The sequence below is a fragment of the Polypterus senegalus genome, chromosome 2, assembly GCF_016835505.1.
Source record: "Polypterus senegalus isolate Bchr_013 chromosome 2, ASM1683550v1, whole genome shotgun sequence".
Taxonomy (NCBI): Eukaryota; Metazoa; Chordata; class Cladistia; order Polypteriformes; family Polypteridae; genus Polypterus; species Polypterus senegalus.
Window position 1 is genome coordinate 161,189,178 of NC_053155.1, and position 21,858 is coordinate 161,211,035.

General features: G+C 39.4%; 1 protein-coding gene across 3 annotated transcripts in view; it reads left to right on the forward strand.

Annotated features, from left to right (window-relative positions):
* Positions 1-21,858, forward strand: part of kpna3 (karyopherin alpha 3 (importin alpha 4)) — a 255,305-nt gene that overhangs the window by 55,663 nt on the left and 177,784 nt on the right. For all 3 annotated transcript variants that reach the window (XM_039744890.1, XM_039744893.1, XM_039744891.1), the window contains exon 2: positions 16,951-16,995. In XM_039744890.1, coding sequence (XP_039600824.1) covers positions 16,951-16,995 — 45 coding nt within the window. The remainder of the gene's footprint in view (positions 1-16,950; positions 16,996-21,858) is intronic.

Below are 21,858 nucleotides of genomic sequence, written 5' to 3' on the forward strand. Positions count from 1 at the left end.
CTAACGTAATTGAAACAAATCATGAAACTCAAACCAAGTATGTCCAAGTTGTGAGATTTGAGGCAAGATTGCTTTTCACAGGGCCAACTGTACGTTGCATGCTCAAGAGTAAGCTCCGGAGGGCCGAACTGACAACGTGGCATACAAAGAGATTCTTAACAAATAATTATTGATATATTTTCCCTCAGTTTAAAAAGGTTTACTTTTCGTAATTAAAATTTTAAGGCAGTACTTCGCCGCCGCGAAGCGCAGGTATTTTGCTAGTCCTCAAAGTATAATAGTAAAATTAAATATATTACAAGTACAGAGCAGAATTTAACAGTAGATGATGTCACATATGATTTGGATTTGGAATTTATTTGGAATTCATATGGCACTGGTCAGTAGAATGCACAAATTTAAAAGTTGGCTATATAAGACCTCTCAAAACCAGAGGCCTCATCTGCAGAGATGTGAAGTTGAGTCTTGGCCAACAGGCATTCCTCTGCTCCACTGAAACATGAAACTGCAGTTGTCAAAGAGTCAATCATTTGTCAAACTCTTCCATCACGTAATGATTGCTTTGTTTCTAATCCATTGTAGTGGTGTACACTGGCAAAATTATGAAAACTGCATCACTGTGCAAATACTTATAGAATGGACTGTATATACAGGTAAAATTCTGTTAAACGAACTCCCAGGGACCTAAAAAATATTTCATTGTAACAAAAACTTTGTTTTTATTACATTCTGTATTTGTTACCATAATGCTTTCTTTAACTTGTGTTCAGGCATTTGCAGTCATTTCAATAGCTGCTTTCGAGTTAATTTTAATCTCCTCCTGTTTACAAGTTATGCTGATGAGAATTTTTTTCTCAGCATTTCCTTGCCATAATACACTTTCAGGGTGCGAATGATTCCCAAATCCAATGGCTGAAGCACTGCTGTGCAGTAGGGTAGGAAGAATTCCACGTGAACATTATCTAAATGTGGAAGCATGTTGTGTGCAGCACAGTTATCAATCAGAAGCCAAATCATCGGTGGTTTCTTCTTCATATTGTGAGGTTTCTGAACACTTTTGGGACCCCCACTCTGCCCACCCAACGGGAACGACAAGCTGAAGTGTGTCCTGAAGCGCGATTTCAGTGTCTGTGGAAGATTGATTGTCTATTGCTGGGGCAGGGCAATAGCAGGCTCACAATTTATATACATAAATTTGTTCTTTAAAAAAACTAAACTCATTTATATCCATATTTATCTGGAATTTGAGATGTTCACGCATTCAAAAGGTAATTCTTCAAAGACTTAGAGCAGAAGGTGGCATGTCACTACCTAACTTCAAATTATATTACTAGGCAACAAAAATATACACACTTTGAAGACCTGGAAATAAGCACAATTTAATGAATTTACACCAGTCTAGTCAGCAATGGAAAGTAAAACTTAATAAATTACTTTAACTCGTCACCCCCCCCCCGAATTTTGTGCCCAAGTAATTACTAGAGCCCATGATTTACCGCCACGCTGCGTAATTTAGGGTTTTGTACTGGTTAAACGCCACTCCATGGAATAAACCTAACTGCCGCGGAAAATCCCATATCTGAATGAAAACTCACCATTTGAGGCATATTGATATTAGTATGATTAGTTTTGATTACTTCTTTAAGTTCTTTCTTTAGCCTATTGCATCATCTCATTAATATCTCGTTCGTTGTTACTGAAATCGAACACATTGGAGCTACAGACCAGTTAAAGAAGCTGTTGGCGTTGCTGCAAAGTACTGATAAATTTAACGAGCTGAGAGCTGAACTTGAATTTGTATCTGTGCACTGCCAGCCAATTATGAACACTCTGACTTCTTTTGAGGCACAGTCATTCATGGCTGTCGATGTCTGCAACAGTGTCTGACTTACTGTCTTGCCTGAAATCGTCCGGATTTCCAATTGCAATCAGCAGCTGTGAAGATGCAAAGCACAATACTGCTGCTAAACTTGAAGAATTTTTTTGCCAACCAAATAGCCGGCAATAGACCTATTCAGATCTGTGAGAATATTTGATCCATGACAGCTACAACTCTTATCGAAGAATTTTGCTGATCATCAGTGCCAACAATGATGGCTGCAGCAGATGAATGGCAATCTTATCTGGACATAGCATCTCGTGAAGTAATTCCAGCTGATATCGCTGCTTTTTGGCGTTCCTTAGAGGACAGACTGCCTCGCTTAGCAGCTCTTGCTGAAGTTTACATTGCATTGCTGATCTCTTCTGTTGACGTGGAACGTTCGTTCTCAAAATATGGATCAGTCTTGTCACCACAACGATATCCTCTGTCACAAGTAAACCTAAGAGCTTACAGTGCCTTTTTCTTCAACAATAAATAAACAATAACTTTAGAAACATTATTCGATAGTTTGTTGAGAATAATATTATGCCTACATATGTTTCAGCATCGTTTGCCTAAAGCAAATCTGTGGATTAAAATGTGCGGATGTGAACGCTTTGATATACCTATTTGATTAGTATTACGAATTATGATTGATTATTATTAAGGATTAAGAATAAGAAAACTTGTATGTATTTTGCTTGGGTTACAAATTAGTCTTATGGAGTTCTGGTACTGCATTTGCCATGCCGCGTTACGCCGTGGAATTTAAAAAAACATGCCACTTAATTTACGATTTCTTGTCGCGGTGAATCGTGGGCCCTAGTAATTATTGACTTTCATTGATATACCAATAATCCAGTTGTCCACCTGTCACTTTAAATATTGAACCAATGCAGGATGTACTTCAAGGTAGCGAAACTTTAATTGGTTTCTCCTCTACACAGTAATTAACTTTTTCAACCTTCTCAAACCTACATAGTATTTATTAACCTTTGGAAATGGTTTGTCATTAAGGCCCTTGGAGAACTGTATATAAATAATGTGTTCACATTTTATAAATATTAATCTTCAAATTTATCTTGGTAGCAGCACAAAGTTCCCTCTATTTTAAATATTGAAAAATAAACCTACCCAATTTTCCACCCTTTCCACCCATTTGTATTCCAGAGGAAATACTGATGTGTCTTGAAGACTCATAACAACATATAAAAATATCTCAAAGAATATTCCCTTCAACAATCCTAGGGTACGGTGGGAAAAGGACTCTTCAATTAACATCTTAGAATAGGAATGGAAGCAGACATACATAAAATACATTTTAGCTGTATATGTGCATAGCACTCAATAATTCAACTTAATATCTTGCATCGATCACTGCATTAAGATTTTGGGCAATTTTAAACAAGATATCTAGGGCAAGAACCAACATGCGAGTGTTTCTATCTCTCCCCAGCCTCACGAGGCTACATGTTTTGGGAGTGCACTAAATTAATTTTCATTGGATCACATTCTTTATTAGACTGTCTTGGTGTCGCAATCACTCCTAACTCATTTATAGCTATATTTGGTGTACTGTACTTCCAGATGGGCTAAAAGTGGAGATGGACAAAATTATTGTAATTGCTTATACTGCACTACTAGCATGTAGACTTATTCTGCTTAACTGGAAGATTCCCAAACCACCTTTTTATAAGTTAGTGGGTAACTGACTTTCTGTATTATCTGAATTTAGGGGGGAATAAACAGATGTTTCTTTAGAGGATTTATCCAAAACGTTTTTTAAAACATGACATGACTTAATAATTTGAATAAGCATTCATTTAGGGTGGAAAATTATGTTTTCACTGTATATTTTTGTAATTTATTTTCCTATGCTCTTGGCTCTCCCCTCTTTCTCTCAGTTAGGGGTTGAATTCTTGCTTTGTTAGGTTTTGAAGTTATTAGTGGTATAAGTTCTAACCTTTTTATTTGCTTGATTTTGTATACTATACTATTTTCTTGAAATAAAAATACAAAAATATAAATTTCTGCTGTGGTTGCTGAAGAGATTTATACAATTTAAAGGTTCAAAGTAAGAGTTGCATTTCTAAAAACACAACTAAGCATTTCACTACCAATTGTATGGTGTGTATAATTTGTATGGACACCTGTTTTACAGAGGTCAATACTCAGTAGCAGTTTTAATTTGAAAAAATGGGCATTTTCAATTTTAAGACTTTTTTTTTTCCTTCAAATTTGCACTGATCTTTAAAACCATTTTAAACCACAAAAACGGGCATGAAATTTTTAAATTATTAAATGCTTTATAACACAATTTGAAATGGCAAATTAAATTACCCAACGGATCATCTTTTTCCATATTACTTTAATTGCACCCTCGGAGTATTTATATCGCTGTATCTAAGTGAGGAATCATAGCTCAGCAGCTGATCGGAAAAACAGAATTATCAGTATACAGTGTCAAGCATGCGCTGCCTATTGAACTGCTCTCGTACGGCAAATGGTTCAGAGCCTTTCCTCGCGGTTCAGAAACCGTTTCATCCCAAGAACTATAAATGCACTCAATCAGTCAATCAAGTGCTCCTTGTAGAACTGCTTGTACTTATTAGTACAATCACCTCACTGTAAACTTGTGATAGTTATAATATTGCACAACCTGAGCCACTTTAAAAAGCGTGTAATTAAATACGATGACAATATCATTTTAAGATGAAATGCAGCAAAATGTTTATTATATTATACTGATAAAACTTTAACTTCATTTAAATAATCTATATTGTTAATAATTAAACATGTGAGGACATGGTGCCGCAGCGCACTGACACTCCATTCACGGATTGTTCCTGCCTCGCGCTGTATTCTTCTGAACATGTACTATGAAGATATTTCAATGTTCCTTAAAAGTTTGGAAGAATCAGCGTTCTAAGTGTACAGATGGCTTAATGTCTATTACAGAGCTGATTGTGTGGTGATTGGGTATTTGGAGAAAGAAAGGACAGGAATTGGTGGTTAGTATGTTTGAAAGAGACCGTACTGCTGCAATAAATTATTTCATCAAAGGTCGCGCATAGCAAAGCAAGCATCTTGCATGAGGCAGGAAAATCACTGCGCCACCGTGTTCCCATGTTTAATAACATGTTTTAACTCCAATCATCATGAAAATGATATCACATATACAACTCAATATTTTAATTATTCAGAGAGCTGTAATATTGATATTAATGTTGTGGCTTCTGTGTCCTGTCGGAGGAAGAGAAAGCCCGGAAGCACGTAGTGATTCATACACACAGAGCACATATAAGATCAAATACAAAACAAAGCATTTAACGTGGTACTTTAGTTACGATGGGATTTCAGAAACTAGTAAATTAAATGATTTTAAGATGAAGTTTATGATCTACTTTAATGACAAAATAAACTACATGATTAAAGTGGAAATTTCCTGATTAAAGTTGACATTTTGTGTTTTTTTTTTTTTTTTCCCCCCAAATGTGTGCCTATTTTTTTTTTTATTCTTCTTTACCCTAATAAGCTTTCATATGAAACACGGTGGGCTACGACTTGCCTTTACATGGCGACTTTGATATCTGACAACTTTATTTCGGGCACTGTGTGACTTTGAATTTGAGCTTTTGAGTTTCTCTGACACTCCGTCACTCGATCAACTTGCTTTTGTTGTTTATACCACTTTTTAAACCAACAAATAGTTTTTTTTTCCTTCCCTCCACTTGGCATTCGCTGAAATTCTTTTATTTTCCTCCGTGCTTTTGCCGTTGTCTTTTCACAGAATGCTGAGCTTAAGGACTATTTATATTGATTTGCATATTCAAAGAGGGGCGGCACGGTGGCACAGTGGTGCTGCTGCCTTGCAGTAAGGAGACCTGGGTTCACTTCCCGGTTCTTCCCTGTATGGAGTTTGCATGTTCTCCTCATGTCTGTGTGGGTTTCCTCCGGATGCTCCAGTTTCCTCCCACAGTCCAACGGCGTGCAGGTTAGGTGTATTGGTGATTCTATATTGGCCCTAGTGTGTGCTTGGTGTGTGGGTGTGTTTGTGTGTGTCCTGCGGTGGGTTGGCACCCTGACCGGGATTGGTTCCTGCCTTGTGCCCTGTGTTGGCTGGGATTGGCTCCAGCAGACCCCCCGTGACCCTTTGTTTCGGATTCAGCGGGTTGGGAAATGTTAATATTCAAAGAGGCATAATTCTGGGAGGAGTTGGGGCGGGACAGCAGGCGTGTGAACATGCGTTACTTTTCACGCTGACCGGGATTTATGGAGCGGAAGAACATGGAAGTTGGTATTTGCACATATTTATGCATCTGGATTTTTTTTTTTTTGTGCGTAATAAGGCTGAGTTAGTCGACTAATCGACAACGTTGTCTACAAAAAAATAAACAGGGCCTTCAATAGAGGCTCCTCTCGCAAAGAGTCACATTGGTTTTTGTGACTGCATTGCACTACATGAATGTCCGGGGGCAGTATTGTTTGTTGTTGTTTTTCAAGACTGCAAACAGTCCTACCAACGAAGAAGGTATAGAAAAATAATTATGGTTGTAATGGCGAGTCGGATAGAGGAGGGGGAAGTAGATGGAAAAAACTGAGACAGAAAATTTCTAAAGTGAGGGAGCACTTCACCGGAAAAAAAAAAAAAAAAAGTTGAATGCAGATTATGCAAAGCGGAGCTTTGTTTTAACAGCAGCACCTCAGCGATGCACAAACATCTGAACGTAAGCATGTTGGAGCTGTGATGCCGCAGTCTATGGAGAGGTATGTTTTAGCGAGTAAAGTTAGTGTCACGTATTAATTGCACTGAGATACGACTACAGCTGCTTGTAGTATTCAAAGAATATATACATCGGCGAATATATACTTGGCTCCGGAGTACTGGCAAATTCAACTGAGAAGGTGACTCTAGTTGGTTGTGACGGTTTAAGGGTTAAGTGAATATGATTTCAGTTATGTTTACTAACATGTTTGGAGCTGTAGTAAACGAGTGAATAGGAATAGGAGTGAATAGGAGTAGCTGAGCCATCTTAGCAAAGTAGAAACCATATGTTTGTATGGTTTATTTTTATACTAGACATTAAGCCCGTTACAATAACGGGCGCTAGAACAGTAGTGTATAAACATTAGTAGGAACAGTCTATATTCAATGGCAAGGGACCTTGACCTCATTCTGTTCCTTGTCTTAATTTTTTTTGTCAAAAATATTTTTGCAAGAAGCCTAAAGTAAAATAATAATAAAAATAAAATAGAAACGTATATGACAATACAGTAAGCATAATTAATATTGCCTTAGTGTAAAACTGTAACAATCTGTAATACAAAATATCTGAACAAGTTATTTAGGTAAAATTTTTCTATTTTTTACCTCATGAAATGTTTCTATACAATTTCATTATAGACAACATTTCTTGTTATTATTCTGTCTGAGCTTGGCAACAGTTTGCCTTGTTCAGGAATCTCTGTTAGTAGATATGTCCGTAATATTTTCTCCTACAGTAATACTGGCTTGTATATGGCTGTAATATGCATCACTGTATTGTGTGTCATTAAGTTTCTCTCGTAGTAATACTGGTTTGTATTTCCGTAAAATGCCTGTAATTTTCTCTGACAGTAATACTGGCTTTGATGTCCGTAATATGACTTTAATTTTCTGTCACAACAGTGGGCAATCAGCAGAGTGTCCCCAGCAACTGATGTAATGTGTGGCGTGCTGCTTATAATCATGCCTGTGGCGTCTCCCCAGCAAGTACTGTGCAGTTCCCCAGCAAGTATTTTAATCTGTGGGGGCTTGCAGCTGATTATTTAATGTGTTGTGTCTCCCCAGCAACGGATTTTATGTGCGCGGCCGTTACTACCCAATCAGCACTCCCCAGCAATGGTGTCCTTTATTTCTTATCATGCGCGGCCGTAGCAAGGCCATTTACTGTGTGCCCAGCTTCCAGTGTGTGTGCTTTATTTGTTTATCATGCGCGGCAGCGGTAGGCCATTCACTGTGCACCCAGCTTCCAGTGTGTGTGCGTCCATGGTGCCGAGCGCATGGGCGGGGCATGGTACGATGTGCGGCATGGCCCGCGCATGCACACTTCACCAGAAGACACACACACGGACACCTGGACTCACACAGGGGTTTTATTAAAGAGGATACTTTAAGCCCTTATAAACTCTCCCACACTGTTTATAAACCCCGCACAGTTATACAGCATAATCCCTTTGTATTCTCTTAGATATTAGGTAAGATTCATTGAAATTATGTATATAAACACACTGTTTATATACAGTAAAACCTAAATATTATTTTAAAGATATTGAGTGTCTCCGATATCACATGTTACAGCCATTACGATAGACAGGCCACCAGCAATAAATACGTACAATGCAAGAAAAACAGTATACAGTAAATGTGTTTACAGTGACACTAAACGTATGTACATGTACTAAGTACTGAAAAATACTAGAAAATAGTAGAAAATTAATTATGGTTACTCACCAAGAATGACACGATGACTTGTCTGATAACAATGAGTTTAATTTTACTGCACAACAAAGGAGAGCGCTACAGCTCTTCTTAAGAAGCCACTTCAGGCAATTGTGTAGCACTGCTGTTCTTCTTCTGGCAGTCTTCAATCCAAATCCCTAAAGCAGATTCCATCCAGACTACTGCCTTCTTACATGCACTTACAACTCGTTTTGCACCCTGGTTAAAAGGACACTGCGGCTGTAGATCTTATATTCCTTTCCTACTTTTTAAATAAAAAGAATCGTAGCCTCATTGATGCCGTAATGGCGTCCTACAGCGGTGTAGCTTTTCCCTTCCTTCAGCATATCCAAACGTTTACCTTTTCGGCAATTGTTAACATCTTCCGTTGGTGCTTGGGCACGGCCCCTGAAGCAGCAGCAGGAGCAGATCGTTTTGGGGCCATAATGTAGGGCTTGACTATGCACAAAGATCAACACAAAAGTTAACTCTTTACACGGCGAAACACGTTGATGCTGAATGAGCGAGACGAGACTTCCTGGTTAACACTGCATTCAGCACACAGGAACTTAACTGCGTGCTCTGATTGGTTAGCTTCTCAGTCATCCGCCAATAGCGTCCCTTGTATGAAATCAACTGGGCAAAGCAACTGAGGAAGCATGTACAGGAAGTAAAAAGACAGTGTCCGCTGAACCCGTGAAGCAGCGAAAAATCCGCGTTATATATTTAGTTATGCTTACATATAAAATCCGCGATAGAGTGAAGCCACGAAAGTCGAAGAGCGATATAGTGAGAGATTACTGTATACTGTATGAACTGAATCTTTTAATAAACTGTACATTTACTGTTTTTTATTTTATTTGTATTTAGGCTTTATTTAAACTTTTGGACTTTAAGACTCACCAGTGGCCATTTTTGGTTAAGTTAGATGCACTTTTTTTTGTTTAAAGACTGTGTAGTTTGTATTGTTTAATGTATTTCTTTTTTATTGTGATGCTCACACCAATAGAAAACATCTGATTATTTTCAAATTCATGTTTCACTGGTTATTTTAATTTGATTATTATTAATTTTAATCATGTTAGTGCAGAGACATCAGGGAGACATTCACAGGTGGACATACATGAGTAGATGAGGTAAGACATGCTCTGGAGCCCAGAACAGGATGTGCAAGCACAGGTTGCATGCATCAAAATAGTCAGGCATGAAATAATCGTGACTAATCGGGGCAAACAAATTGAACAATTAATCGACTACCAAAATCATTAGTTGCAGCCCTAGTGCGTAAGCACATTTCCACTTTTGTGCTTACGGCATGTTATAGTGTGAATTCTATGCATGGCGTTATGCATGAGGCCCCTGGTGTTTTAAAAAAAATGCTTCTCAGCTGTTCTGATACTCCTGACTCATAAGGGATCACCAAAGGTTTTTGCTTAGGCAGCGGTTGTCCTTCTTCTCTCCTGGATTGCTTAGAGCATTCTTTAGGTGTCTTCCCTGCTTTGACAAAAGTCCAGCTGGGGTAACGACATTTTTTTGAGGGCCTTTTTGATATGATGTTCTTCTGCTTCCCTGGCCGCTGTGTCTGTGGGTATGGTGTTTGCTCTGTGTTGTAGTGTCCTGATGACACCTATTTTGTGCTCTAGTGGATGGTGAGACTCAAACCTTAAATACTGATCCGTATGCATTGGTTCCATTGCTGATGGAAATTTCACAATCTAAGAAAGCTAGCCTGTCACATTTCATGTCCTCCCTGGTGAACTGGATGTGTGTGTCCACTGAGTTGATGTGGTCAGTGAATTATGGTACCTCCTGAGATTTGATTTTCACCCAGGTGTCGTCCACATACCTAAACCAATGGCTTGGTGGTGTTCCAGGATAGGATAATAGCACCCTTTTTTCCCCACTTCTTCCATGTACAGATTGGCCACAATAGGTGAAACTGGGGTACCCATGACACACCCATGTTTCTGCCTGTACTACTGGCTTTTGTATATGGAATATATGGATTGAAGACACGGTTCCAAGAGCAGACACCCTTGATCAGTGCTGAGAGTGGTCCTTTTACTGAGTGTGGGGTCATCCTGTAATCTCTTACGGACCACCTCCACTGCTTCCGTAACTGGAACGCAAGTGAATAGAGATGTAACATCATATGAGACCATACTTTCTTCTGCCTTCATAATGGCATCTCTCACCTTCTGCACAAAATCCAAAATGTTCTGAATATGGTGTTTTGAGCTGTCTACCAACGGGTTGAGGACAGCGGCCAGGAACTTTGAGATGTTATATGTAGCTGAATTGATAAGTTTTTTTTTTTTTGTTCTTTATTTTGCCTTATACAATTTCTTGTATTAGTAATTTGTTATTTTTCGCATACCCCTTGGGGTCAGAGCTCAGGGTCAGCCGTTGTACAGCGCCCCTGAAGCAATTGAAGGTTAAGGGCCTTGGTCAAGGGCCCAGCAGAGTAGGATCTCTTTTTGGCAGTGATGGGGATTCGAACTGGCAGCCTTTGGGATACCAGCGCAGATCCTTAGCCTCAGAACCACCACTCCGCCCATGCAGACAATGGGTCTTAACGGTGCATCCTGTTTATGAATCTTCAGTAAACCATACAGATTTGGTGTAGCTTCCCCTGAGTATAATTTGTGGTATGAGGTCCGGTCAATAGCGTTGTCATGCACTAACTGCTTGAGACAATGTATCACCTTTTTCCTGTAACCACTACTTGGATCTTGTTTTAGGGGTTCATAAGTGTTTTTGTCACTTAGTAGAGACAAAAGTTTCTCATGATAGTCTGTCTGGTTTAGCAACACTGTGCCACTTCTGCTTGACTGCCAGAAGGATGATGATGTCGTCCTTACTGAGTGCCAGGACAGCCTTCCTCTGCTCAATTCTGATATTGGGTGCCAGGGGGCTTTGCATTGCTGAGATATGCTGAAACTTCTTATCTGCAATTGCTCAGCATCTGCAATGTTGTTGTTTCTGATTGCTGACTTTGTGGCTGTGATCAGTTCCATCCATCCATCCATTCACTAGCAGGATTTGTTTTTGTGTGACAGCACAGTTTAACCCTTTAGCAAGTTTTTTTTTCTGCTTGGGTGAGTTCAGACAGACAGATTTTTCACCCACTTGTCCACATCCTCGGTGTGTGTCTGGCATCTTTCTCTCTGTTGGCTGTAGAAGACCCTCCCTATCATATGCTGATGTTTCTGGCGCACCACAAGTAGATCAAACTTCCTCTGCTGCCTGGTCTTTGAATTCACCTGTTGAAGAGTTTTCTCATCTAAAAGAGATGAAAGCCTTTGTCGTAGATTTCTGTGCCTTCTGTAGGGTTTTTGTAGCTCAGAGACTCTTCACTGATTTCATCTGTAGACTTTTAGGTGTAATTCCGCTCTATTTACATCTGAGGCTGAATCTCAGGTGGTTCCAGTATTCTGTCATCTTACGTGCTGTTTGCTCATACTGTCTTGATGCATGCTTAATAATCCAGGTAAGGAAATTCTAGAAAGTTGATTCAGTTCATCTGGACATAGTTCTTTTCCAGGGAGATACGTTACATCACTGATCCAAGTGACTTTCTCAGTTGACCGCAGGTTTCTCCAACCTTATAAACAGTACCTTTTGCATAATGACCGAAACTAGCACCAGTGACTAACAATGGGCTGTGTGATCAATGATATGCAAATTGTCCATTGATCAATGGCCATGAGTACTATCTACAGAGTTGGGGAATGGCTGTAATAACATCTGTCAAAAAGTACTGGTCTTCAGTACCTGTAATTGTAATTATGTAAATTATTTCTAATGATTCTTAAACCTTGTACATTTTGAAACTTGTAAACGTTTATCATCACATCTGTAGCTTCATCTACTTCATATCTTAAAATAATTACAAAGCAAAAGCAAACTAATCTGCAATCCGGGAATTAAACGGAAAAAAGAGAGTAACCCGCTTTTAACACTAGAATTACCAGAGCCTACGAAAAAACTCGTATATCCGTCCCACCTTAAATCGCTTCTTAAATCCCTTCACACCTCTCCGACAGCGTCCTTTGTCCTCTAAATGTGCTGATAAAGAGAAGCTAGAAGCAGCCGGCTATTCCATCCCTCCACCAACTTAGAACCTGCACAAACTTCTCCCAGGTCACGCCTTGATTGAGTATCTGGGAGTGAAGTGTTTTAGAGTGGAAATAATAGATCGTTATTTGGAACACACGCATTTCATGTCTGTTCCGTTTCTACAGTAATCTGTGTAAAAACATTGTTAAAACAGAAACGCTTTTGATATTCTAGTAGTTGATGACAAAATGTAGGCATAAACTATATAATGTATAAAGCCTGAAGCCCAAATATCAAAGAAACATTTTCACAAAAGGTACAAATATAACACAACAATTGCGCTTTTATTCAAAAATATAGATGCAGAAAAAAAAGCCGCCTTAACATGTGACATTGACACCCACTTATTACGACCGACTCCGTGGCGCAATACAATCAGCTACTGACAGGGAATCAAAAGGGTGCGAGTTCAATCCTGCACCACTCCGTTTTGAGAAGTAAACTGCTCGTATTCTTACTATTTTAGAATAAAAGCATACATTTGATTTCAGTCGGTAACTGCCGGTGTAATTTATGATCCTTGTAAAGGTTAGCTTTGTTTTTTTTAATTCACTTTTCATTCTCTCAGTCGCGTTCAGAATTAATCCATACAACCCCATCTGACACAGTTGTTTTCACATTAAGACGCGCTATAACTCTGCAGTGTACTTGTGACTGCATTCTCGTGCCAATGTTTGCGAAATGAAGTGTCTGCGTGCACTTTTCGTGGCATTACACGAGTATATTTTTGAGCATGCCCTTGTCGCTCAAACACAGGAACATATGTTGGTGTAAAAGTATAACAAAACAAGTGCACTTTTATTCAAGACTACCTGTATAACCGAAAAAAAAAGAAAGCACGTTACAGTAGGCGAATGAGCAGCTGACACTGTACTTTCTTCCCTGGGGGAAGCTGAGGTCTTAGAACTGAAGCTTGTTGATGCTGCATCATCTTTTCTTTTTCCATCGCCTTTTCCTGTAAGAAGCGATGACGAAGTTCCTCTGCAAGGTGAACACTCTTCTTTTCTCAGTTGACCCCGTGCATGCCTTGTACAGTACGTGTGCGTTCATCGCTGCTAGGTCAAGGATGTTGTAGAACACAGCAACCGGCCACCTGCGTGTTCCTGTTCACACTGAATAAGCATGCGCCTTCTGGTCCATGATGTCAACGCCACACTGGGGAAAAAGGAAAAACAAATATATGTGACATTTTGAAGAAATCATTTTATCACCAGAATAGCACCAGAAAACATCATCACACTAATATTTTTTTCATTTGCATACCTTCATATGGTTGTAGTCTGTGACCGTGTTTGTTTGTTTTTTTTTTTCCGATCTTGCCCAATCTCCACATCATGGTGCATTGTGCTCAGAATGCAGACAGACTTCTTCTTTTTGGGCACATACACTGTCCGCATGGTACTGGGAGATCTAAACACCAGCGTGGAGAATTGTTTGTGTACTGAACTGACTTTAGCTGCAGGTGGAAGTTCCCGTCGCACTTTATTCATGGTACCAAGCAGAGTTGTGTTGCAGTGCAGCAGTCTATTAGCCAGCGAAAGTGACTTGAAGAAGTTGTCTGTTGTTACGGTTCTGCCTTTGTCCAGAAACGGCTCCATAAGCTTTATGACCACAGACTCGGAAAGTCTTTCTCCCGTGGGACGACTGGGATCTTTTCCTAAATAAGGAGTGGCATTGCACATGTACTTTGTCTCCAAATCTGCCGCAATCCAAAACTTTGCCAAATTTGTCTGGCTTGGTCGCAATGTATTGTAAGAATGGACAACGGACCTTGGTTGGAAACAGTTGTTCATCAACTGTAATATGCTGCCCTGGGTTGTAACTCAGAAAACAGTTCTCAACAAAATGTTGCCAGATGTCGGAAATTGCAGCAAATCTGTTGTTTTTCACACGTTCTGCACGGGTGTCTTTCTTGTCAAAGCGCAAATGCCGCATGATAGTCTGATAGTGGTCACTGGGCATCTTATCTTTGATTGCCGGTACAACAAATAGTTCTGACCAGGCATCAGCCACAGCACCAAATGTAGTCATCGCTGCTCTTGTCAAAAGAATGGACATAAATGCCATCAGTTCAGAGAGGGAGAGGCTTCAGCTCGGGTCTGCTCTGCGACCTTCATCAACAACATACCTATGTCGATCAAACACAAGCTCTGCAGTCTACTGGTTACTTTACGCTGTAGGAAGATAAGTAAATAAATAAAGGTAAATAGGTAAACAACATTTGATGTGTCTATTATCTAAGTAACATAAAAATGTTTTTCATATACAGCCCATCAAAAAACATTATTGAAATCAGGACATAGCACGATACCTTGGCGAGCTCCGTAGGTCCGGTTGCTTCGCTGAAGGACATGTGTGTGACAGATTGACTGGCAGGACGACGCCCAACTTCTTGCTGTATCCAAATGGTGCCATCTTTTGCCTTTATGCCTGGTGCAGCTGCGCTGTTCTTATGTTGGATTGGATGTTTCTTGCAGGGAGGGCTTCTGTTCTCTTTCTCTGACATAGAATCCTCATCTGGGCTTTCCTCTGTGTCTGTATCGTCGTCTTCCTTGATATCGAAAATAAGTTCTTCACCACCGTCTGAGTCGCAATCGTCCATTTCTTGCAGCAGAGGCAAAGCCTCAGAAGGGGACAACCTCCTCTTTCGTGACAGAGCTGTGGCCATTGTGGTGTCTGTTTGCTCAAAATAATCGAGCACAACTGATTCACCTATGTTTGTGTGTCAGGTTTTATCTCGCCACATCTGAGAATTCCCTACAATTTGCAGCTCCATTCATTATCTCAAAACACCACGCACATTCACAGTAATTCCCAGTTATGTCCACCACTCACACCCACTCCCACAACCATCTAGAAGTGATTCATCTACGTTTGTTTCAGCTTTTTATCCCGCCACATCTGAGAATTCCCTGTAATTTGCGGCTCTATTCATTATCTCAAAACACCACCATACAGAACTGATCCCACATCAGAGAATTTCCATTTCCTGCATAAATTCACACCCGATCTGACGCTGTTCGTTTTCAAATAATATTGCATTAGTGCGATGATGTTTTCACATATATTGTCTCTTTCTTTCAGGTGTGTAATAGAAACCACAGCATAGAGAGAAGTGTGTACATTGCTTCTTACAGGAAAAGGCGATGGGGAAAAAATGCACTTGAATAAAAGTGCTTTTGTTTTGTTGTTCTTTTACACCAACATGTGCTCCTGTGTTTGAGCAACACGGGCATGCTCAAAAAATACACATGTAATGCCACAAAAAGTGCATGCAGACACTTCATTTCACAAACATTGGTACGAGAATGCAGTCACTGCAGAGCTATAGTGCGTCTTTATGTGAAAAAAGCCGTGTCAGATGGGGTTGTATGGATTGATTCTGAACGCAACTGAGGCAATGAAAAGTGAATTACAAAAAAAACAAAGCTAACCTCTACAAGGATCATAAATTAAACCGGCTGTTACAGACTGAAATCAAATTTATGCTTTTATTCTAAAATAGTAAGAATAAGAGCAGTTTACTTCTCAAAACGGAGTGGTGCATAAAAGCGCAACTGTTGTGTTATATTTGTACCTTTTGTGAAAATGTTTCTTTGATATTTGGACTTCAGGCTTCATACATTATATAGTTTATGCCTACATTTTGTCATCTACTACTAGAATATAAAAAACCTTTGTTTTAACAATGTTTTTACACAGATTACTGTAGAAATGGAACAGACATGAAATGCGTGTGTTCCAAATAACAATCTATTATTTCCACTCTAAAATTCCACTCCCAGATACTCAATCAAGGCATGAGCTGTTAGAAGTTCGTGCACGTTCTAAATTGGTGAGGGGATAGAATAGCCGGCTACTTCTAGCTTCTCTTTATCAGCACATTTAGAGGACAAAGGACGCTGGTGGAGAGGTGTGAAGGGATTTAAGAAGCGATTTAAGGTGGGATGGATCTACGAGTTTTTTCGTATGCTCTGGTAATTCTATTGTTAAGGGCTTATTAGGTTTGAGGAGAAGCCTGCTCTTCTGCCCAGGTTTGAAGGTGCCGAGTTTATAACGGAAGAGGCAAATGTGGACTTTAAGTCCCTCGTCACCGTGAGGCAAAACATTTATTAAATCCTGAAACGTTGTTAATTTTTAAAATTAACCCGTTAACAACCAGTGCTGTTCGCTAATAATATTTTTCTATGGGAAAGACTGTTAATAATGGTTAAATGTAGTTTAATCAGTTAAATGGTTCATAGTAAATAAATCATTTACAATTAGAACTCCCTACATAACCTGTCATTATATTTAGAACTATGTGGTCTTGGCTGTCAGTGGTTTCATAATAATCATGTTGTTAATTGAAAGGGAGTGGGATTTTAAATATTTACAGATAAAGCAGTTTTGTAATATGTTAGTTTTGTAGTAACACAGACACAACATTTTGTTATGTGTTAGTTGTAAAGTATTAACTTATTTATATATATATATTTTTTTTCCTCAGACGATGAGAAGACACAGAAATGAAGTAACAATTGAACTCAGAAAGGTAATTCCCGGATAATCCACTTATGGCAGTTCTTTTTGATAATATTGTCTGTATTTCTTTGAAGTAAATTTTATTTGACAAAAAATTTCCATACAACCATGTCAAACTTAACAAACCAGAATTCAGTCCCCACCCAAGATAAAAAGAAAGGAAAGCCAACAACTTGAGCAAATCTTTAAAAACAACAAAGAAAGGAGCATGCAACCGTAAATACTTAAGTTTTGGTTAATTGGGTATTTCCACATTTTAAAGTTTTGAGCAGATTATCTAAATGAGAATTTAATTTTTTTCAAATTGTGTATAGTATAGGACATCAGTTACCATTGATTTATAATAGGGAGGCTGGGATTGTTCAGTTGAGCCTTCCGTAATGATATAACGGATTCCAAATTATCTGCTAATCCACCTATCTTGGTATCATCTGCAAACCAGCTTGCTACTTATGTTCTTATCTAAATCATTTATTTAGATAAATACACACACACACAGTGGTGTGAAAAACTATTTGCCCCCTTCCTGATTTCTTATTCTTTTGCATGTTTGTCACATAAAATGTTTCTGATCATCAAACACATTTACCCATTAGTCAAATATAATACAAGTAAACACAAAATGCAGTTTTTAAATGTTTTTTATTATTTAGGGAGAAAAAAATCCAAACCTACATGGCCCTGTGTGAAAAAGTAATTGCCCCCTGAACCTAATAATTGGTTGGGCCACCCTTAGCACCAATAACTGCAATCAAGCGTTTGCGATAACTTGCAATGAGTCTTTTACAGCGCTCTGGAGGAATTTTGGCCCTCTCATCTTTGCAGAATTGTTGTAATTCAGCTTTATTTGAGGGTTTTCTAGCATGAATCACCTTTTTAAGGTCATGCCACAGCATCTCAGTTGGATTCAAGTCAGGACTTTGACTAGGCCACTCCAAAGTCTTCATTTTGTTTTTCTTCAGCCATTCAGAGGTGGATTTGCTGGTGTGTTTTGGGTCATTGTCCTGTTGCAGCACCCAAGATCGCTTCAGCTTGAGTTGACGAACAGATGGCCGGACATTCTCCTTCAGGATTTTTTGGTAGACAGTAGAATTCATGGTTCCATCTATCACAGCAAGCCTTCCAGGTCCTAAAGCAGCAAAACAACCCCAGACCATCACACTACCACCACCATATTTTACTGTTGGTATGATGTTCTTTTTCTGAAATGCTGTGTTCCTTTTACGCCAGATGTAACGGGACATTTGCCTTCCAAAAAGTTCAACTTTTGTCTCATCAGTCCACAAGGTATTTTCCCAAAAGTCTTGGCAATCATTGAGATGTTTCTTAGCAAAATTGAGACGAGCCCTAATGTTATTTTTGCTTAACAGTGGTTTGCGTCTTGGAAATCTGCTATGCAGACTGTTTTTGCCCAGTCTCTTTTTTATGATGGAGTCGTGAACACTGACCTTAATTGAGGCAAGTGAGGCCTGCAGTTCTTTAGACGTTGTCCTGGGGTCTTTTGTGACCTCTCGGATGAGTCGTCTCTGCGCTCTTGGGGCAATTTTGGTCGGCCGGCCACTCCTGGGAAGGTTCACCACTGTTCCATGTTTTTGCCATTTGTGGATAATGGCTCTCACTGTGGTTCGCTGGAGTCCCAAAGCTTTAAAAAATGGCTTTATAACCTTTACCAAACTGATAGATCTCAATCACTTCTGTTCTCATTTGTTCCTGAATTTCTTTGGATCTTGGCATGATGTCTAGCTTTTGAGGTGCTTTTGGTCTACTTCTCCGTGTCAGGCAGCTCATATTTAAGTGATTTCTTGATTGAAACAGGTGTGGCAGTAATCAGGCCTGGTGGTGGCTATGGAAATTGAACTCAGGTGTGATACACCACAGTTAGGTTATTTTTTAACAAGGGGGCAATTACTTTTTCACACATGTAAGTTTGGATTTTTTTCCTCCCTAAATAATAAAAACCATAATTTAAAAACTGTATTTTGTGTTTACATGTGTTATATTTGACTAATGGTTAAATGTGTTTGATGATCAGAAACATTTTGTGTGACAAACATGCAAAAGAATAAGAAATCAGGAAGGGGGCAAATAGTTTTTCACACCACTGTGTGTGAGATATATATATAACTGCTCAAAAAAATTAAAGGAACACTTTGAAAACACATCAGATCTCAGTGGGAAAAAGAAATCCTCCTGGATATCTATACTGATATAGACTGGGTAATGTGTTAGGAACGAAAGGATGCCACATCGTTTGATGGAAATGAAAATGATCAACCTACAGAGCCCTGTATTCAAAGACGCCCCAAAAATCAGAGTGAAAAAATTACGTGGCAGGCTAGTCCATTTTGCCAAAATTGAATTGCAGCAACTCAAAATTGTACGCAGCACTTTGTATGGCCCCTGTGTTCTTATATACATGTCTGACAACATCGGTGCATGCTTCTAATGAGATGACAGATGGTGTGGTGGGGGATCTCCTCCCAGATCTGGACCAGGGCATCACTGAACTCCTGGACAGTCTGAGGTGCAACCTGGTGGCATTGGATGGACCAAAACATAATGTCCCAGAGGTGTTCTATTGGATTTAGGTCAGGAAAGTGTGGTGGCCAGTCAATGGTATCAATTCCTTCATCCTTCAGGAACTGCCTGCATACTCTCACCACATGATGCCAGGAATTGTCGTGCACCAGGAGCCACTGTACCAGCATAGGGTCTGACAATGGGTCCAAGGATTTCATCCTGATACCTAATGGCAGCCAAGGTGCCTTTGTCAAGCCTGTAGCGATCTGTGTGACCCTCCATGGATATGCCTCCTCAGACAATCATTAACCCACCACCAAACTGCTCATGCTGAATGATGTTACAGGCAGCATAATGTTCTCCATGGCATCTCCAGACCCTTTCACTTCTGTCACGTTCTCAGGGTGAACCTGCTCTCATCTGTAAAAAGCACAGGGCACCAGTGGTGCATCTGCCAATTCTGGTATTCTATGGCGAATGCCAATTGAGCTGCATGCTGCTGGGCAGTGAGCTCAGGGCCCATTAGAGGACATGGGGCCCTAGGGTCACCCTCATGAAGTCTTTCTGGTTGTTTGGTCAGAGACATTCACACCAGTGGCCTGCTGGAGGTCATTTTGTAGCCACCGAAAATTTGTAATGGCACGAGACTTCAGGTCACATGCCTGCAAAAGAACCTAATTGAGGCAACTATTTTTACTGGCGGTGGCTAAGGGAGAGAGTTTTATTCCTCGTGATCCCCGCTATACCCTTTGATCTCCCATTTCAATTCAAACACCTTCAATTTCCAGTAAGGCTCTGCTTCGCGATGACAATTAATAAGTCTCAGGGACAGACCCTACAAAAGGTTGGCATTGATTTGAGGCAAGATTGCGTTTCACATGGCCAACTATACGTTGCATGCTCAAGAGTAAGCTCAGCGCACAGCTTGGTCATATTACAACCAGAGGGGCGAACTGACAATGTAGTATACAAAGAGATCCTTAACAAATAATTATTGGTACATTTTTCCTCAGTTTATTATTTAAAATTTTAAAGCAGTATTCACACAAGCTGGTATTTTGTTAGTATACATATATATGTATATATATATGTGTATATATATATGTATATGTATATATATATATGTGTATATATATATATGTGTATATGTGTATGTATATATATATATATATATATATATATGTGTATATATATATATATATATATGTATATATATATATATATGTGTATATATATATATATATGTGTGTATATGTGTATATATATATATATATATATATATATGTATATATATATATATGTATATATATATATATATGTGTATATTTGTATATATATCTATACTAATAAAAGGCAAAGCACTCACTCACTGTCTCATCACTAATTCTCCAACTTCCCGTGTGGGTGGAAGGCTGAAATTTGGCAGGTTCATTCCTTACAGCTTCCTTACAAAAGTTGGGCAGGTTTCATTTCAAATTCTACGCGAATGGTCATAACTGGAAGCTGTTTTTCCATTTACTGTAATGGAGATGAGCTTGAACGCCGGGGCGGAGTTTCGTGTGACATCATCACGCCTCCCACGTAATCACGCAGTACATAGAAAACCAGGAAGACCTCCAAAAGCGCTGAAGAAAACATGCATTATATAATTGAGAAGGCAGCTAAACAATAAGAAGCGAAAGGTGACATATACAACCATATTCATGAGTTCTGCTACTCGAAACAAAGCACGCATGTAAACCTACACTTTAAATTAAGTTCATAGACAGGCTACGCTGGCGCTTGTAATTTAGTGCCTGCCCATATAAGGTCAGTCCATCAGCGCAATCCAATAGCAAACTGCCACGGGTAAATATTCACGGGTGAAGGACTGTGCTTATGAAGATGAGATGGTCAGGGTGGTGTTTGACACAAACTCAGCTAAACTGCGAGAAAGTTTTAAGTGCCAGGACTAAGGTAACATTAAATACAGCATGGACATAGCACGAGATGGCACCAGCACAGCTGGGAACCTTCGATGCATGTACACCGAAAGTGCTCACGGAACTGACGCAGTGCACAGATAAAAGCAACAGTTCCAAAGAGCGCTGAACAAAAACCAATTACACAATTGAAAAGGCAGCAAAAATATGAAGCGCCTGATAAGCATATTCATAAATGCAGCTACTGTGGAAACAAAGCACACGGTGGAAAAGTCAATGTCCCGCTAAAGGAAGACAGTGTAAAAACCCGTGCATGCAGTGTGTCAGGTCTCAGATAAAGAAGAAGACGAGCTGTTTATTGATGCAGTAAGAAACGAATCGATGAATGAAACCTGTCATCTTTACAACGATTGACAAACACGGAATGTAAC